This window comes from Equus quagga, chromosome 2 (genome assembly GCF_021613505.1).
Source record: "Equus quagga isolate Etosha38 chromosome 2, UCLA_HA_Equagga_1.0, whole genome shotgun sequence".
NCBI classification, from domain to species: domain Eukaryota; kingdom Metazoa; phylum Chordata; class Mammalia; order Perissodactyla; family Equidae; genus Equus; species Equus quagga.
The window spans coordinates 132,879,493-132,897,827 of NC_060268.1; the positions used below are offsets into that span (position 1 = coordinate 132,879,493).

Here is an 18,335-nt window from a genome sequence, read left to right on the forward strand (position 1 = left end):
ATCACATACATATGAATATATAGGTAGGTTATGTTCTGTCTATAAAAATCAGTCTGTAAATAAAGCAAGCAAAAATATCCATATTTACACTGCCTAGAAATGAAATTTTTAGTGTAGCCTTTCAGACTTTTTTCCTGAAAATCACTACACATTTTAAGTTTTATTTACAAAAATTGCAATGTACTTTACATGGCATTCTTTCCTCACCTTTTCTCTTTTGATGATGTATTGTGAACATCTTTCCAGGGTAGGGATTATTTTTAATAGACTCTTTTATTTTCAAAATTTGTCATTCGTCCTGAAACTTAATGTGTTATCCATTTCTTATATTCACATGTAAAATTAAATTTTGGAACTGTCTATATACGTTTTAACTTGTATATATCTGTCTATTTACTTATTTATAAGCCTGCAGTGGTTTCTGGTGTGCATAAGAAAATGAACACTAGCTTGTGGAAGGCGGAATCAATTAGTCTTGATTTTGGAGACCACCAAGCTGATCTCTTGAACTGCAAAGACAGCATTATTTCAAATGCCAATGTTAAGGAATTCTGGGATGGTTTTGAAGAAGTTTCAAGTATGTTGTTTTTTGTTTGTTTGTTTTACCGTTTTCTTAAACATACCCAAAAAATGATAAATTCCAAATATGACTTAACGGATTTTTAATCTTTGAAACTTCTATTTTACTATGTTCTCTAATAAAAAGAAACAAATACTTGGAAAGAAGAGACTGGTCCTATTCCTGGCTCCACTCCTTATTTCCTCTGGCCATGAAAAAGTCATTTATCATGTGTTTCCTTATATCATATGAGGAATATTTTTGGCAACCCCATAAACCTTTGAGAATTGAATTGTATAATTTATGTAAAATACTTTGAAAAATTAAAAGTGAAAATGTAAGACCATAATTTTAGTAACAGTAGAGATTTCTTAAAATAATTTTTTTGCAACATTACAAATAATCTATGTACATAAGGAACAAAAATCTCACTACGTAAGTACATAAGCAATAAAAGTCAATAAACAATCGTTAAGTACCTATTGTACAACAATCAAATCATTCATTTTATGTTTTTTTCCTTCATCTCCAAATATTAATAAAAATTAAAAGGCAGAGATTACCTTTTTAGTAACTAACTGCATTCATTATAGAACGGCAAAAAACAAAAAGTGGAGAAACAGTTGTTTTAAAATTGAAAGACTGCCCTTCAGGAGAAGACTTCAAGACTATGATGCCAGCAAGGTATGTGTGTTGAAACTTGTTATTTTGACACCTGGCTCTTTGAAATTGAGCTGAGATTATCCCTAGAATTAGGATAAGGAACTACAAATGTGACTTTTAGGCATTTTCTTCCCTAATTAAAAATAAGTAATCAGAAATAAAACTGAATCTCTGTAGTCTCAGCAGGGTAAAGTCTTTGTTAGGGCAGTAAAGGAAAGAATGTTCATGTAAGACACGAGGGTCTGTTTGGGATCTCTCTTCTCTTGGTGCTTTTAATTTCCTGTGATTAGGGAAAGCAAATTGCAATTTTAGTCAGTATCAGTTCTGTTCTGTGCTTGCCCTTGTGTTACGCATTCATTTAAACTTTGAAGTCAAGGACAGTATTACCTGAAAAAGGCCTCAGCGAAAGGTTGTCTTGTGTTTTGAACAACTTGAAAATTGTTTATTTGAAAGCACTTAAGAATGTAAATCTTTATATTCCAAAGACATCAATAAAGTTATTATTCTTCAGATATGAAGATCTTTTAAAAAGCCTGCCATTGCCAGAATATTGTAATCCAGAAGGAAAATTCAATTTGGCCTCTCACTTGCCAGGATTTTTTGTACGCCCCGATCTAGGACCCAGGTTGTGCAGTGCCTATGGTAGGTATATATTTGCATTTCTATCAACTTGGAATTGTATGGAATTTTAACTAACTTCTGTCCAATGATAAATTGTCTAATGATTTTTAGGTTCTACTAAATATGTTCTTTTAATTATCCATTGAAATGTTTTTCTGTATCAAGCTGTATATTAGGAATTAATAGCCAACATATAGCTATAAGTTCCTGCTAATTACTTTCAAAATATTTACATTTTATATTAATTTGATTTTTATGGGACATTTCAGGGATTCTGGCTTTTAGGGGCAGGTTTTGGAACAGAGAGACTAAAAGTCAAATTACAATTAACCAATTTTCCACATAGAGTTGACGTTTGGGGGAATATAGGAGATACGTAAAGTATTTTGGCAAGTAAAATTTTTTTTATGCACAGGTGTAGCTGCTGCTAAAGATCATGATATAGGAACAACAAATCTCCATGTTGAAGTTTCTGATGTTGTAAATATTCTAGTCTATGTTGGCATAGCAAAAGGAAATGGCGTTCTCTCAAAAACAGGTAAAGAAACTTAAAGAAGAATAGTCTTTGAAGTAATAGTTGAATGACTACACACGTTGGTATTATCCAGAATGTCAGCCTCCGAGTTTACAGCAAAGATTCCAAAAAGAATTGAAATGGATATAGGAATATTCTAATCTTTATTACTTGAAGAGTGATTAATTTACCTGTCTTTTTTTGATATAATAAGAATTTTAATTTTAAAAATGAATATTTTTCTTTATTTTCTGCTTTCTTATCATTAAATAATGTGTTTATGAAAATAAACTGTTAAGCTCACTTATAAAAACTTTTTGAAGAATAGAAACTAGGTTCTGCAGCTCTGAAAATTATTAAGACGTGGTTTGTGCCTCAAGCAGTCTTTTTTCCCCTCCAGTATCAGAGAGAAAAGGGACCTTTTCTCCTAAGTAGAAATAATCTTTCTGTCCACTGGATAGGTTTTAGATCCCATTCTCTGGATTTCTTTCTGAAACCTTGTTCGATCTGTTATTTCCTTCGTCATAGACATAGGTCTTTACACTCTCCATCTCTACTGGCTTATTCAGAGTAGGGGGAGACTCTAGACTACTCCTGCTTTCTTAAAAGAAAACCTTCAAACCTTGTCTTCCTTGCTACCATCCTATTGCTCTCGCCCTTATAACAATTTCTTTGCTGTCTCTTTCACTTCCCTTTCACATTTCAACTTAACACAGCTTGGCCTCTATACCTGCCACCCCACTGAAATTACTATTGCTGTGGCTCTCACTGACAGTCACAATTGGATAATTCACAGGTTTCTTTCGCATCCTTTTATTACTTGTCCCCTCTGTAATAAATGGCACTATTAATCACTCCCTCTTCAAATACTGGCCTTGGCTTCTGTGGCACTACTTCGCTGGTTCTTAATCACCTTATGAAGTTGCAGACTTTATTCTCTACCTTTTCGAGTTTACATGCACTTCCTGTAAAATTCTATTTATGACTTCCAGCCACCACTTAGACCACCAACTCTATATCTAGAGCCCAGAATGTATCTACAGCGTGGTGACTAGAAGCTCAGGACATAGGGGTTCATTATAGCAGTCACTCTACTTCTGTGTATATTTGACAGCTCCTATGATACACAGCCTAAATTCTCCCAAAACTACAGGGACTCATTTTTATGTTGTTTCTCAGCTCCCTTAACTGATACGATTGATTATACTAGGTAAAAACTCTGCTTCCTCAACTCCCAAGGATTTGAGAGTCAGATGCACTTGAGTTGTGGTCCCAGCTCTAGCACAGAAATGTGTGACCTGTGGTTCAAATTATTTATCCTTTCAAAGCCTGTGATGACACAGAGTTAATTATCTCTTTTATACCTTTTATTGTACTTTGTACTTTTATTGTACTATTGTACTTTGTTCAAATCATTCCCTATATCATTCCCTACATGTGTCTATATACTACATCTTTATCCATTCATCAGACACTGGGCACTTGGGTTGCTTTCTTGGCTATTGTGAATAATGCTGCAATGAACATAGGGGTGCATAAGTCTCTTTGGATTGTTGATTTCAAGTTCTTTGGATAAATACCCAGTAGTGGGATAGCTGGGTCAAATGGTGTTTCTATTTTCAGTTTTTTGAGAAGTCTCCATACTGTTTTCCATAGTGGCTGCACAAGTTTGCATTCCCACCAGCAGCGTATGAGGGTTCTCTTTTCTCCACATCCCCTCCAACATTTGTTGTTTTTTGTCTTGGTAATTATAGCCATTCTAATAGGTGTAAGGTGATAGTTTGTAGTTTTGATTTGCATTTCCCTAATGATTAGTGATGTTTAACATCTTTTCAGATGTTAGCCATCTGTATATCTTCTTTGAACAAATGACTGTTCCTATCCTCTGCCCATTTTTTGATTGGGTTGTTTGTTTTTTTGTTATTGAGTTGTATGAGTTCTTTATATATTTTACAGATTAACCTCTTGTTGGAATAATGATTCGCAAATATGTTCTCCCAGTTGGTGGATTGTCTTTTTGTTTTGTTCCGGGTTTCCTTTGTGTTGCAGAAGCTCCTTGGTCTGATGTAGTCCCACAACTGTCATTTTTAAAGATAACATTTTAAACATAGGTAACACAGATAACATTCGAGAACTGAACCACTCTTTGTGTACCCTTTGTTACTCATATAATTGCACTTAGCACTATTTGATATTCTTGTTTATTTGCCTCCATTTATTAATACTGTTTTTTACCCTGTGAGGTCTTGACTTGGTCTTTCTTAACTCTAATCCCCAACATTCTTGGACAGCATCTGGGACATTGTAAACACTTAATACATGTTTGAATTAAGAAATCCTGGCAGCCAACTTTAAAGATAAAAAAGATTTTACTGTCACAAAGTAGAAAACATCTGATGCATTCTTTGTAGCAGTCAGTAGGTTTCTTTTTCTCTTAAAACAACATTTCTTTAAAATCTTCACTATAGTGAAATCGAGTATGAAAAAGAAGAGCTTCCGTGCCAGCCCCAGTGGCCTAGTGGTTAAGCTCAGCACGCTCCGCTTCGGCGGCCCCGGTTCCATTCCCAGATGCTGACCTACACCACTGTGTTAGTGGCCATGCTGTGCTGGCGGCCAGCATACAAAAAAAAAACAGAGGAAGATTGGCACAGATGTTAGCTCACAGTGAATCTTCCTCAGCAAAAAAAAAAAAAAAACCCAGAAAAAGACGACTTTCCTATACTTCACTCAGAGACAACCACAGTTATCGTGGTTTTTTCTGTACATACATATATATTTACAGTTTCTAGTTTGTCAACATTTTAGAAGAAATGGCCTGGTGTTTCCTCAAAACCACAGCACATGAAATATTTGCATTTGATTACAGATTAACCAATAATAATATATGAGATCTCCCAGGAATTAGTCAGAAGACACTCTACTGTGCCAATCATTAGTTATGGTGATGAACAAATCCCTTCATCTCAGTGAACCTATTTGCTCAGATATGAAATAGAGGTTGTGATCCTCACCTACCTTACTAAGTAGTTTTAGAGACTGCCTAATTAATAGTGATCATGAAAGTCCTTCATAAGTTATGAAATGCTGTATGAGTACAAATCATCATTATGACCACCTCCTTGGGAGAGGAGGAGCGTAAAGTTTGAGTAGAAACCCTTGATTTTTTAATTTCCTATGCCTTAGTTTACAGAAAACAAATGAACTGAACTGAGAAAATCACTGTTAGTCTGTCCCCAGTTACACAGGATTGACGTTCTCTGGTCAGGTAGTTCTAACAGTTTTGTTATATAACTGGGTTTAGCGCCTCTTTAAAAGGAGTCCCAATCTAGTCAGGCTCTTTGCTGCGCTAATAGATGAATTTTTGGAGACTTGGCTTTCTGGTAGTCTATACTGACCAATTTGAAAAATTCTCCTGTTTCAGGAATACTCAAGAAATTTGAGGAAGAAGATTTGGATGACATTTTAAGAAAACGGTTGAAGGACTCAAGTGAAATACCTGGTGCTCTGTGGCATATTTATGCTGGGAAAGACATTGACAAGATAAGGGAATTTCTTCAGAAGGTATAATTTAGGTTGCAAATAGTTTGAGCAAGGACTTATTAATTTTTAATGTAACTTCATTTGGCATTCAGCAATATAAGATCATTAAATAATTTTTACTTCAAAGGAGGAGGGGATTTTTTGTTGTTAAAAATCAAAAGCTCTTTTCTCTTGCACCTTTTAAAGCCTGTTCTATGTTGAGGGTTTTGAATGGCGACTTGTTCTCAGTTGCTAGTGTTCCCCCACCCTCTTATAGTAAAGAACTAATCTGTTGATGTGTCAGATGTTAACCCTTGGTGAAAAGTAGTGATTGGGAATTGCGAGATATAAATACTAATGTGTCATAGAAACATCTAAATAAGGTAAGATCTTTATTTTTTTTAATTTGATATGTTTGGCTGTTGACCTAGACAATAATTCTGCTTACCTGAATAGACTCAAATTTTGAGTAGTGGTACCTTTAATTTAGTTGTTAGACACTCTGAATGAAAGTGACACATTAATCTGAAATAATTGGTTGAAACACTCTGCTCAAATATTTTTCACACTTTGTAATTATAGGGATTTCTTTTAAGGGACTATCATTGCTGCTTTTCTTATTATACTTCATTTTCTTTCTGAATGGACCCATGGTTTGTCTCTGTGCTCAGTAAGAAGTGAGGGAGATATAGCCCTGTACCTACTGTCTTATCCTAGAATACCTACAACTGTTTTAACTTAAAATATAAAATTATGCTTTTTAAAGCAGATTATTTCACTGATTAGTAAAAAGCTCCCTTCAAATTGATTTGTCAAAGGTTGGAGGTTTAGCAATATAAAGGTACTTAGCTTTGTACTTCCCTTAAAAAAAGAGCAACATCAAGAAATGTTTATGAATTCCGTACTTGTGAATGGTTTGGCTTTTGGAAAAAAGCTGTTAACCTAAGCTTTTCCTCATCTCTGTGCTATACTCTTGAAGCAATTTAAAGAAGGGACAAAATGGATGGAAACTTCATAGTGGAAGGAGGAGGTGAGAAGGAAGTATGATTCACTTTATTAATAGCATATCAGTGTGCAATATTGTTTTAATATCCTTTGGCTTTTCAAATTGTTGTGAAATACTGTTTTCTTTAACTTAAGTGCAATCATTGTTTCATAAAATTTTGTGAACAAAAACTATTATTGTAAAGAACATTGAAATTAGACTTAATAGGATTTACCATTTCCCTTACTTAAATTGGGGTGTATATTTTAATTTTAATCCATGTTTCAGATTTCAAAGGAACAAGGCCTTGAAGTTCTACCAGAACATGATCCAATACGTGACCAAAGTTGGTATGTGAACAGAAAGCTCCGCCAAAGACTGCTTGAGGAATATGGAGTCAGAACCTGCACTCTGATTCAGTTCCTTGGCGATGCTGTTGTCTTACCAGCGGGAGCACTTCATCAGGTACATAAAAACTTATTCCTAACACACTTGTTACTGAAAGAACCAATTTGATGAAAAAGAAATTGTTCACAGTATAGACATAAATGAAAGAAGACATAAGTAAGAGAATGACCTCCGCACCATTCTGCCTTCATTAAGAAATCACTAAAATAGCTTTCCAGTGCTTGAAGAGATGACATAATTAAGTGCTTTGATAACTTAAATTGTTTTAACGTGAGCCAGATATCCATTTTTCATATTGTCTCTGTTTAGTGGATTGAAATCCAAGTTTTAAGACTTTTCTAGGGGAAAAAGAGAGGTATATTCAATTCTCAATAGTGAGACTTAATAGCAGAAGTGAGAGTATCAAAACTTAGAGATCATACATTTTCTAAGGCATCAAGTATGAGTAGAATGAATTACTGGCTAGATCATTCCATAATTCAGAATTTCAGTGTGCCATCTATCTCTCTAGTTTGCTATAACGTGTCCAAAGAGAGAGGGTATGTAATTTTATAGCTATCGATCCACAAAACTTTAAACACCTGATCTTTGTTTCTGTGGCTTGGCTGTGGCACCTGCAAGTGTGGAATACAATAGACAGTGAGTATGGAGGATTGGATTGAAAGCATATAGTGGATTCCTGTAAGTAGAGAGCTACCATAGATCAGCTTAGCCCTTGTAGTAATAAGCACGTGTGCAAAGGAAACTCGAGAACCCAAAAGGCTAGTTTGCTGCGGTGTTCGTTCCCCACCTTTTCCATCACCTGTTAATTGAAAGGTATCTCACGTGTGTACTTTTACCAAAGGAAGTTTCCCACATTTTATATAACTATACTGCACTTATTGCCTGTTTAGCATTTGTTGACACTATTATAATAGCACAAATACTCTTTAAGTGATAGTAGTTACTTAGTTTTTAAGATGTCAAGGTCAAGGTTAGATTTATCATTCTTAGATCTCAGGTAGCATTTATGATAGTAAAATATAAAAACATCATAATAAATATAGCTTTTCTCTACAAAAACTTCCTGGAGAAAAAATATATATTAATTAAATGTATTAATCAATGTATTATTTATGTTAAATTGTTTTATTTTTCCATGGATTTACATAATCATTTCAGAGATGTTGTATCGCTTATGATTCAAGTTCAGTTGTTATTCACCCCACATACCATTTTTTTGCCTTCTAGCCACTTACCGTAAAACGGCTAATCTATATTTAGATGTAAAATCCTCAAAGGAGCAGCCTATTTAAGAGAATAGTACAGTAAATCTTTTTGTAAACAGGAATAGTTCTTTGACAAACAAGTTCCCTTCAAACTCCTTTCTCACATGTTCAACTTATCCAGTATCTGTTTACTTAAACTGGACAGTGTCATTTTTTAAAATTGAGGTATAATTTGCTTATGGTAGAATATACCCTTTTTAGTGTACAGTTTTGTAAGTTTTAACAAATATATAGTTAGGTAACAGCACACTCAAAATATTGAATACTTCACCCTAAAGAAATTCCCTCTTACCCCTTTTTAGTCAACCTCTCCTCCCACCTGACATTCCTACAGCCACTTAGCTGTTTTCTGTTATTATAGTTGTGCCTTTATAAGAATGTCATATAATTGGAATCAAACAATATGTAGCCTTTGAGTCTGGCTTCTCTTGTTCAATGTAATGCATTTGAGTTTCATCCATGTTGTTGTATTTTTCAGTACTTGGTTGCTTTTTATTGCTGGGTAGTTGTTCATTGTATAAATGTACCACAGTTTTTAAATTCATTCACCAATTGAAGAACATTTGGGGCATTAATAAATAAAGCCACTATAAACATGCACATACAGGTTTTTATATGAACATAGGTTTTCATTTTAGTTGGATAAATCTCGAGTAGTGAGATTGCCTGGTCATATGATAAATGTATGATTAACTTTATAAGAACCTGCCAGGCTGTTCTCCAAAATGCTTGTACCATTTTCATTCCCCAAAGCAGTGTATGTTGAGTTCTATTGCCTCTACTTATTGTCAGTTTTGTTTTTAAGCATTTGAGTATGCATTGGTATCTCATTGTGGTTTTAATTTACATTTTCTTAATAACTGAATGTGTTGAACATCTATTCATGTGCTTATTTGCCATCTGTATATCATTTTGGTAAATGTGTATTCAAATATTTTGTCCGTTTTTGTAATTGGGTTTTCTTTTTTTTCTTGCTGAGTTTTGAGTTTTCTTTATCTACTCTACTTATAAGCCCTTTATCTGCTGTGTGCTTTGCAAATACATTCTTCCAATCTGTGGCTTGTCCTTCCATTTTCTTACTGGTGTCTTAAAAAGAGCAGAAGTTTTTTCATCTTTAGTTGATCATTTTTTCTTTTATGTATCATACTTTTATTGTATCTACAAAATTTTTGCCTAGCCCAAGATCACAAAGATTTTCTCTTACATTTTCTTCTAGAAGCTTTATAGTTTTTAGTCTTACATTTAGGTCTTCACATGATCCCTTTTTCATTAATTTTTGTATATAGTACAAAATATGGATTGAGGTTCAGTTTTTTGCATATGGACATTCGGTTGTTCCAGTACTATTTGTTGAAAAGACTATTTTTAAATATCTTTTCTTTTGAAAATGTAATATATTCATATGATTTTTGAAAATTCAAACAGTACAAAAGGTTCACGGTGAAAATTTCAATATTTTTTTCCCCTTTGCCCCCAGTTCCTCTCTTCCAGAGGCAACCACAGAGAAATACTGTGGATGTACTATCTCTCTCTCTCTACTGCTTCTACATTCTTGGGAGGTGGGGGAGAGGGAGGAGAAGAGCCATGTTTTTTCAAAATGGTAGGCAAAAGTCATCCTGTTAAAAAGTTTAGTTCACATGTCATTCTGCTCAAGGCCTCACAAGGCCCTAAAAAATCTGAACTTGTATCCTGTCTGTGCTCACACTCCCCTCAACACACACACATCCCTACCCCTCACTGCCTTCTTCTCGCACTGCTCTCCTCCTTACTTCTCTCTAGGCACCCTGCCCTCTTTGTGGTTTTCACATACACCAAACAAGTTCCTACCCCAGGGCATTGTACTTGCTAATCCTTTTGCCTGCATTCTTTTTCTTCCCAGATATCTGTAAGACTTGCTTCTTCACATTCTTTAAGGCTTTGCTCAAATGTCACTTCAGTGAGGTCTCTCCCAGCTCCCTGTTTTCTGCCCTGCTTTATTTTCCTCCATTTCAATCTTCACCTTCTAACATGCTTCATAATTTATTGTTTATTGTCTTTGAACCCTGACTGGAATGTAAGCTTCATGACGACAGAGATTTCTGTTTTTCGTTGCTGTCTCCCATGCCTGGAATAATGCACTTAAATGTTTGTAAGGCCCAAAGGCCTGAAAATGTGTTCTCATACAGCATACTTTTGCACAAGTGTGGATGAAAACAAAATTGTGATTTCCAAAATTTATATATATTGTGCTCTTTATATAAACATGTAAATTTTGACCTCTTACTATATGTGTCTTCTCTGGCTACTTCAGAAAGTTTACTTCAGTTGGAATCTAACTTCCTCTTATGACTGTACACCTAAGTACATAGGAAAACATTTTATTTTGAGATATGTAGAAATTTCACTTAGATTACAGAGAGCAAATTTCATCTATGATAAAAAGATGTTATACTTAAATAGACTGAGGCAGCACATAGGACCTAGATTGGAAAATTCTATCCTGAGCTCTGCCAGTAAATTGCTGAGTGTTCCAAGACAAAAACTCCTCTGCTGCATATTTTGGCGCAGAATTGCCAGCTATAAGAACAAGAATTTCTGCCTCCCTTCCTTTGTGTGGTGTGCTAATGATAGCACAGTTATTTGTACTCTGTTGAAAGGGTGTTGTCCATGACTCACAAGTGGTGGTAATGTGGTTTTGAGAGAAAATTAAAAGGAATTAAGAACTCTGTTCATAGTGTTAACTTGGATTTGAGTTACATTATTATTATTTACAATTTGTTTAGTCCTTAGAGTAAATTGATGGCTTCAACCCTTCCAATAGACTACAGTTAACCCTTAAAATAATCCCAAACTCTAAGTCAGTGCTTCTCACACTTGAGTATACATCACAGTTTCCTGGAGGGCTTGATAAAACAGATTGCTGGACCCCACCCACAAAGTTTCTGATTCAGTGTGTTTGAGGAGGGACCTGAAATTTTGCATTTCTAAAAAGTTCCCAGATGATGCTGATGTTACTCTCTGGGGACTACACTTTGAAAACCATGCAAATAGGAAGCCCTTGCAAACCTAAGGCGCTTATCAACCAAACTGTTTCAATCAAATGATACTGTATGACAGGGGCCACAGTGCTAGGGAAGGAGCAACATTCTTTTCTCTGGTTTGTCAGCAGTGAGCACTTTGAGGAGCCAAGCTGAGGGAACAAGGGCTCTGTGCAGAAGTGTTCAGATGTATATCATAGGAAGCTGAGGGGAAGTATTGTAGCCACAGATGTCTGTATATTCTTAGAACTGCTATAGAATTGCAGACTTAAAAATCTTCTGTTGGCAGACATGACTGAGTCTGTGAAACCCCTGTATATCCCTAGACAGAGCAGGTAGACTCTGACCTCCAGGATTTACTTTGTCTCAGCTCTAGTATTCTGAGGTTTAGAGTGGCCTTTGTTTTAAAAACAGCAACAACTTTCTTTTTTTTCTTTTTAAGATTTATTTTTTCCTTTTTCTTCCCAAAGCCCCCCAGTACATAGTTGTGTATGTTTTACTTGTGGGTCCTTCCACTTGTGGCATGTGGGATGCCACCTCAGCATGGCCTAATGAGCAGTGCCATGTCTGTGCCCAGGATCCGAACTGGCAAAACCCTGGGCTGCTGAAGCAGAGTGCATGAACCACTCAGCCACAGGGCCGGCCCCCAGTAACAACTTTTTAGAAAATTAACACAAAATTTTGAGTGATAAATTTGCCCTTAACTACTTAGCTTAATTGTGTTTGGTCATTCATAGTGAGTTTATATTGCTAAGTTGTAAATTCTTTGTGTTCATATGACTAAAAGGACTTTGGCAAAATCTTTCCACTCTTAGTTCTTACAAGTTGCTGTGTATATGGCAACACAGTGTCAAGATTTTAACCTTCCTACTATGAACACAAAAGAGTTACATTTTCTTAACATTACCTGTTTATGATTACAACTGAATAAGACTCTTATCCATGCAAGCCAAGAATAAATAAAAGCGTATTGTCAAGGAAGTGAAATGTAACCGACTCAAAGATGGCCCAAAAAAGGGATAAGTGGAATGGGATCTTCAAATGTGTTCCACTTTAAAACTGAACCTTGCCTGTTCATACTAACCCTTAAGCCTTTAAGCAAAATATATCAGGTTGAAGTCATTAGGAAACATAATAGCATCTCATAAGCACGAGTAAAAATCACTGTTCTAAAGTGATTTTAAAACAACCATAAACTGGCAAAGACTGATAGAATACAACTCTTTCAGAACTCTGGAATCTAATCCAAAACTTACATCAACGAGGGGACTGCTTAATGAAGAAAAGGGCAGCTGATATTTTGGCATTTAAGGAAATCTCTAGCACGTCACTGGCTGACCAGTGAGATAACGGAACAGACTTCAGTGATCACACTCGACAAGGAATACAGTCTTAGCAAAAATAGTTTGGAAAAGTCACAAAACAAATGGATGACTGAAACCCTCAATAATCAACAGCAGCAAACCTTGAGGTAGAGGGAGAATCTGATTTCCAGTTACCACATTATAATGTTAAGATGCCCAGTTTTCAACAGAAAGTTATAAGTCATATACACAGAAACAGGCAAGTATGGCCCATTCATAGAGGAAGAAAAATAAATCAACAGAAACTGTCCCTAAAGAAGTCCAGACATCAGACTTACTAGACACAGACTCAAGTCAACTGCCTTAAATATGCTCAAAGAGCTAAACCATGGACAAAGAACTAAAAAAAGCCAGGAAAATGATGTATACACAATATTAATAAAATAATAAAAACAAAAATAATTAAAAATATATTAATGAAGAGAGAAATTATAAGAACAATAGAACTAAACATGCTAAAAGTCACATGTTAGAACTTTTGAAGGACAGTCTCCACAGCATGTTCAGATAAATGAAAGACACGAGGAGCTAGGGCATTTGGAGACTGTATGCTGGTGTGACTAAGTTAACATGGATCTATAAAGCATCTGTTAGACAAGGTAACACAGGAGCTGGGTTCCTGTTGACTTACCATTTATTGGCTGATTTATCTCGGAACAGGCACTGAACCTCTTATCCATAGTTTCCTGCTGTGTGAAATAGAGCATCTGTTCACAGATACATAATGAAGAACCAGTGACATTGTACAGCAGTGCTGAAAATGTGAGGTATCCACTATGTTCATCCTCCAGAGGAACCAACGACCTAATGATTAAAGGAAGAGAATGTTTACTATATGTATGCTACCAAGTTATCAATGTAGGCGCATACTTGAGTTAAAGAACTCTGTAGACTTCAGCAGCTGTTCAGGTGGTCATTATGTCAACAGGAGGAATTCTAGCCTTTTTAAAATTCCATCACTCTACTGCCAATTAGACTTTTTCCATAGTCTCTATTCCCCACTTATCTTCTTCACCTCACTCCTCCCAAATTTATTTTCATACTTTAAAAAATTAGAATAAATTTAAATGTTTAGTTTTCATTTATTTTTCCTTTCCCAGGAATTTTATGATGTCTTTTAATATGACTAGAAGACAACCTAGAAACATCACAAAATCCAGAGTGGATCAGTGTGATCCTTTCTCTGTCATTATACTCAGCATTAATAGAAAGCAGTTCTAAGAAATAGTGAAGTGTGGAGTCATTTTGTACATGCTGAACAAATAATAGATAAGACTATTGATTGGCACCATTTAGTCAGGAGAGAGACAACTGTTGCCACAGGGGAGTGAAGGATATGTTTAACTGGTTAATCTGAAAGAAAGGCACAAATAAACAAAATCCTGGGGTAATTCTAAAACTATCGTGATTAGTAGATCTGTCTGGACCTGCAGTTTTCATCCCAGTTCCTCAAATAATCAAACTAAGTTTCATTTCCTTTTCTTTAGTGTACTCTCTGGCATAAAAGTTGCTAGTGAAATGACCCAGATGCAGAAAGCCAGAGGAGCAACAACAAACATTGAGATTGCACTGATTGGTAAAACAGATACTTTCCAGTTAGCTTTTTTTTTTTTAAGGAGCACCAAAAAATCCACCTTGACAAAAGTGATAATTTAGGATTTGATTATCAGCCTCTCTGAAGGATTCCTGGAAATGTTCTTTTCATCATTTAAAAATATTCTGTTTACAAAGTCTCTTTACATGAAGTTTTTCAGTTATATTACTTTCTCATAAAGTGTGGTGGTCTGCTTTGAAATGCATTTGATGTTTTGGAGAAAATAAGTCCTCTGGTGAATTGTTCCTTCTGTTTACTGTTTATAGACAGCTTTGCTTTTCCTTATTCCCATCTCCTAAAATTTATATTTTACTGTTTTTGTTTTGTGGATAGGTACAGAATTTTCACAGCTGTATTCAGGTAACCGAAGACTTTGTGTCTCCAGAACATCTTGTACAGTCATTTCATTTAACACAGGAACTGAGACTTTTGAAGGAAGAAATCAATTATGATGATAAACTACAGGTAGGAGATGAGTTTTCTAACTAGCTCCTGTTCTGCAGGCTTTTGATAGTCAGAAATAAGATACATGCATAACAGCTTAGGCATTCATTGCCTAGTTTGTCACATTAGGATAACAACCAAAGGTTAACACCAGTATGCATTTAATTGTATGACTTTTAGTGGCCCTTATTTTAACTTGGTTTAACAGCATTCTTTAACTTTGACATTTATATTTCTTGAATTTGGCATTGTTCCATTAAAAAAATTTTTTTTAATCTAGCAGTTTTCATTTCTTTCAGGTTAAAAATATCTTGTATCATGCAGTCAAGGAAATGGTGAGATCTTTGAAGATACATGAAGATGAATTAGAGGATATGGAAGAAAATTAGGTGTGGTCCAGTTTGATGTTTTTAGGCCATTGAACTGAGATTACTTACTCTTGAACAGTGATATGTATGCACACTGACTTAAGCTTCATAAAACCATCAGTGCCAAGAAATTCTCTTTGTAGTAATTACTTGTTACTGACACCGCAGCAGTATAGCATAAGTCACACTTCCTGTGATTCAATGTTAGTTATTAAAACAAGCTAAATTTAAAAAGCAGCGCTTCATAGCTGTTTTTGTATTATAGTGTATATGATATTTGTGAAAATGCCAGATTTAAAATGATGTATTTATTTTTGGAAGAAAAGATACAAAATTCTATGCTATATTGTTGATCAAGTGTAAATGTGACCTTGTACAGTTTACTAAAATAACTGATATTTTTCACTACATTGAGACAGTTACTGTGAGAATAGGACACAAACACCAGCTATTGCCTGCATTTGGGAAATTGCTGAATCGCACAGCATTCATGTCATAATCAGAAAATTACTGCCAAATAATTGTAAAATTTGTAAAATGTAAAGTATATAAAGTAGATACTAAATACAGACACTTCAATATTTTGTTGAAGCTATTGACTGTACAATTAAACATTTTCAAAAGGTGTAATTTATTTAAAATTGTCTCATTTTGGTAAAATTTATGTGAACTTTTAAAGCTAAATATTAAACTTAATATGCTATGTAAATATATACATATATACATTTAATGATGTATTTTTTTAAAACATTGGCTTGCTTTTATTTGTTAAAGTGCAAGTGTTACATATGGCTTTGTACATTAAAGTTGAAAGGGGTTTTACATTTTCCATTAAAAGGACTTTATCAAAAATTGGTTTGTTTCCAGAGTTTTACCTTTTTTGACAAACATACTACTGGAGGCTTCTTCATCATCAAGGTGACTATTAGCATTTTCTTGTGATATAATGTTCTCTCCTGGAACTTTTACAACCCTTGTCTTGTCTTCTTGTAAGCTTTTTTCAGCTTTCTTCAGACTTTACGGGCCATCACAAATAAGTGCCTCCCCTTACTTATCTTATGGTGCAATTAAAGAAAGGAATACAGGTAACTCCAACATTTGTTACTTATGAACACATTTAAATTGAAAGAGGAAAGTATACATGAATTTTAAAAGCCATAATTATGAGAGTATGTATTCAACCATTTTCAAGTAAGTTTTTCACAGCAGAAGATAGCTGCTAATATAGTGTTGGGGGGAAAGAATGGGGAAGCAGATGGCAGGCAAGAGCCTGAAGTCAGTCAGCTCGGGTTGTATACAAGTCCTACTTACTGTATGACGTTGGTAAGTTGCTTTAATTTGGAGTCTTGGTTTTAATAGCTGACTACTATTATCAGTTGGTTGCTTGAGGCTCACATAGTCCTAACTATTTGAATTTTACTGGAAATACATAGCCCTGCACTGACACCTGCAGGATATTGAGGGGACAGCCTTTTCTTCTCATCTGAAAGCACATAACTTAAAAAAGTAGTAGCCCAAGTTGTGACTCTGTAAATTGCTTAGTTTTTATCCTCTTGCTAATGTCTGCCATCTTTTAGCTCCGTGTAGGCTATTATGCCACCTTCCACTCCAGATAAGGTTCAACCAGAAATGTGAGCAGTTACATTTCACATTAATGCCCCACCGGGCACAAAGGTTAATGGGATTGATGATGACTACTTGGCTAGGGAAAAAAAATGGGCTAGGAATAGTTCAAATGATTATGCAAATCTTCTTTTGTAAGTTTTTGACTTTTTAATACTATTTTTCAAAATGTATCTCAACTCATTAAATGGTATCTTTTTAACGCTTTCAAATGTACCATCTGATTTAATTTTGGTGTGAAATTAATTTCATGCCCAAGATACTAATTCTGGAGTAGAGTACCTCTTGCTGGTCCCCTAAAGTTTGCCAGGAGCCCAAAGTCCTTGTTGATTTCCTTTCAAAAGGTTTTTTCTTCTCTTGCTGTTGCTTGAGCCCCTTTTTACTATGCTAGAACCCCTACAAAATACCTGAAGCCAGGGCAGAGCGAGCCTGGCATTGTGGCTTCTTTCAGAGTAAATTCACCTGATGAGAGTATTCTATCCATGGTCTTTATTCTATGCTAGTGACCTAATTCTTGGTAAGGCATGGGTGGAGAGAGAGAACTAGGATACTTAGATCATTGAAGACATTTGTTTACGTTTTAGAAGGTTGAGGAGTTGTGCTACTGATCAGATCCGTGATAGAGCAATTCCTCTGACCATTTAGCTTGTTCCCTCCATCAGTTTGGTTGGCTCAGGTGTGCCTCATGTATGAAAACATCTGAATATATTCATTTCCTCCAGACAGTGATACAGTAAGTATTAAATGTGTAGAATAATTTGAAAAACTTCAAGGAGATGTTATAAAGGGAAACTTGTGATGAATATTTAGGTCCCCCCATTTTAGTCTTAATGTCAAGTAGACCTGACTATGAATTCCTTTTCCTGATTAATAGATTATATGTGGCCAAATCCATTTCTCTTCTGCCATGCATTTTGGGATCCTAGCACCCATACAAATCATTGTCTAGTTTCCTGTTAGATCCCTTTGGTAGAGGGGGTATGCGTTTAATGATATCTGGGTAAGATTAGTGAGCTTCAGAAGAGTGTGCTCTCATACCTTTACTTTGCTCACTGTTTGTGTGTACACATACCATCGATAAATAGGTTCAGCATGTTCTATTTCTAGATGCCAGTCTGTCAAAGATGTTCCCTCAGACTAGATCAGGGTTGTCAGCCATGGAAGAGGAAAAAGAAAATGATTTAATTACCATTCTACAGCTGTTCAGTACACTCTGCACTATGAACTAGGGTGTAGCAAGTGGCCAAGATACAGTGCTGTATGCCATCAGGCCTGCCACCAAGATTCAAACACACATTCCGTAACTACATAAGTTATGACATGACATTCCTGGTTACACAATAACTGACCTTGATAGTTATGCCTTGATATGGAAGGTACAGGAACTG

The 18,335-nt window shown here is 35.3% G+C and overlaps 1 protein-coding gene across 5 annotated transcripts in view; it reads left to right on the forward strand.

Annotated features, from left to right (window-relative positions):
- The window catches only part of JMJD1C (jumonji domain containing 1C), a 288,010-nt gene extending 271,850 nt beyond the window's left edge, over positions 1–16,160 (forward strand). For all 5 annotated transcript variants that reach the window (XM_046649075.1, XM_046649091.1, XM_046649087.1 and 2 more), the window contains 8 exons: positions 409–577; positions 1,153–1,243; positions 1,734–1,864; positions 2,259–2,381; positions 5,779–5,918; positions 7,150–7,326; positions 14,846–14,977; positions 15,256–16,160. In XM_046649075.1, the coding sequence (XP_046505031.1) occupies positions 409–577; positions 1,153–1,243; positions 1,734–1,864; positions 2,259–2,381; positions 5,779–5,918; positions 7,150–7,326; positions 14,846–14,977; positions 15,256–15,345 (1,053 nt within the window). In that variant the 3' untranslated portion in view covers positions 15,346–16,160. The remainder of the gene's footprint in view (positions 1–408; positions 578–1,152; positions 1,244–1,733; positions 1,865–2,258; positions 2,382–5,778; positions 5,919–7,149; positions 7,327–14,845; positions 14,978–15,255) is intronic.
- Positions 16,161–18,335: the final 2,175 nt, after the last annotated feature.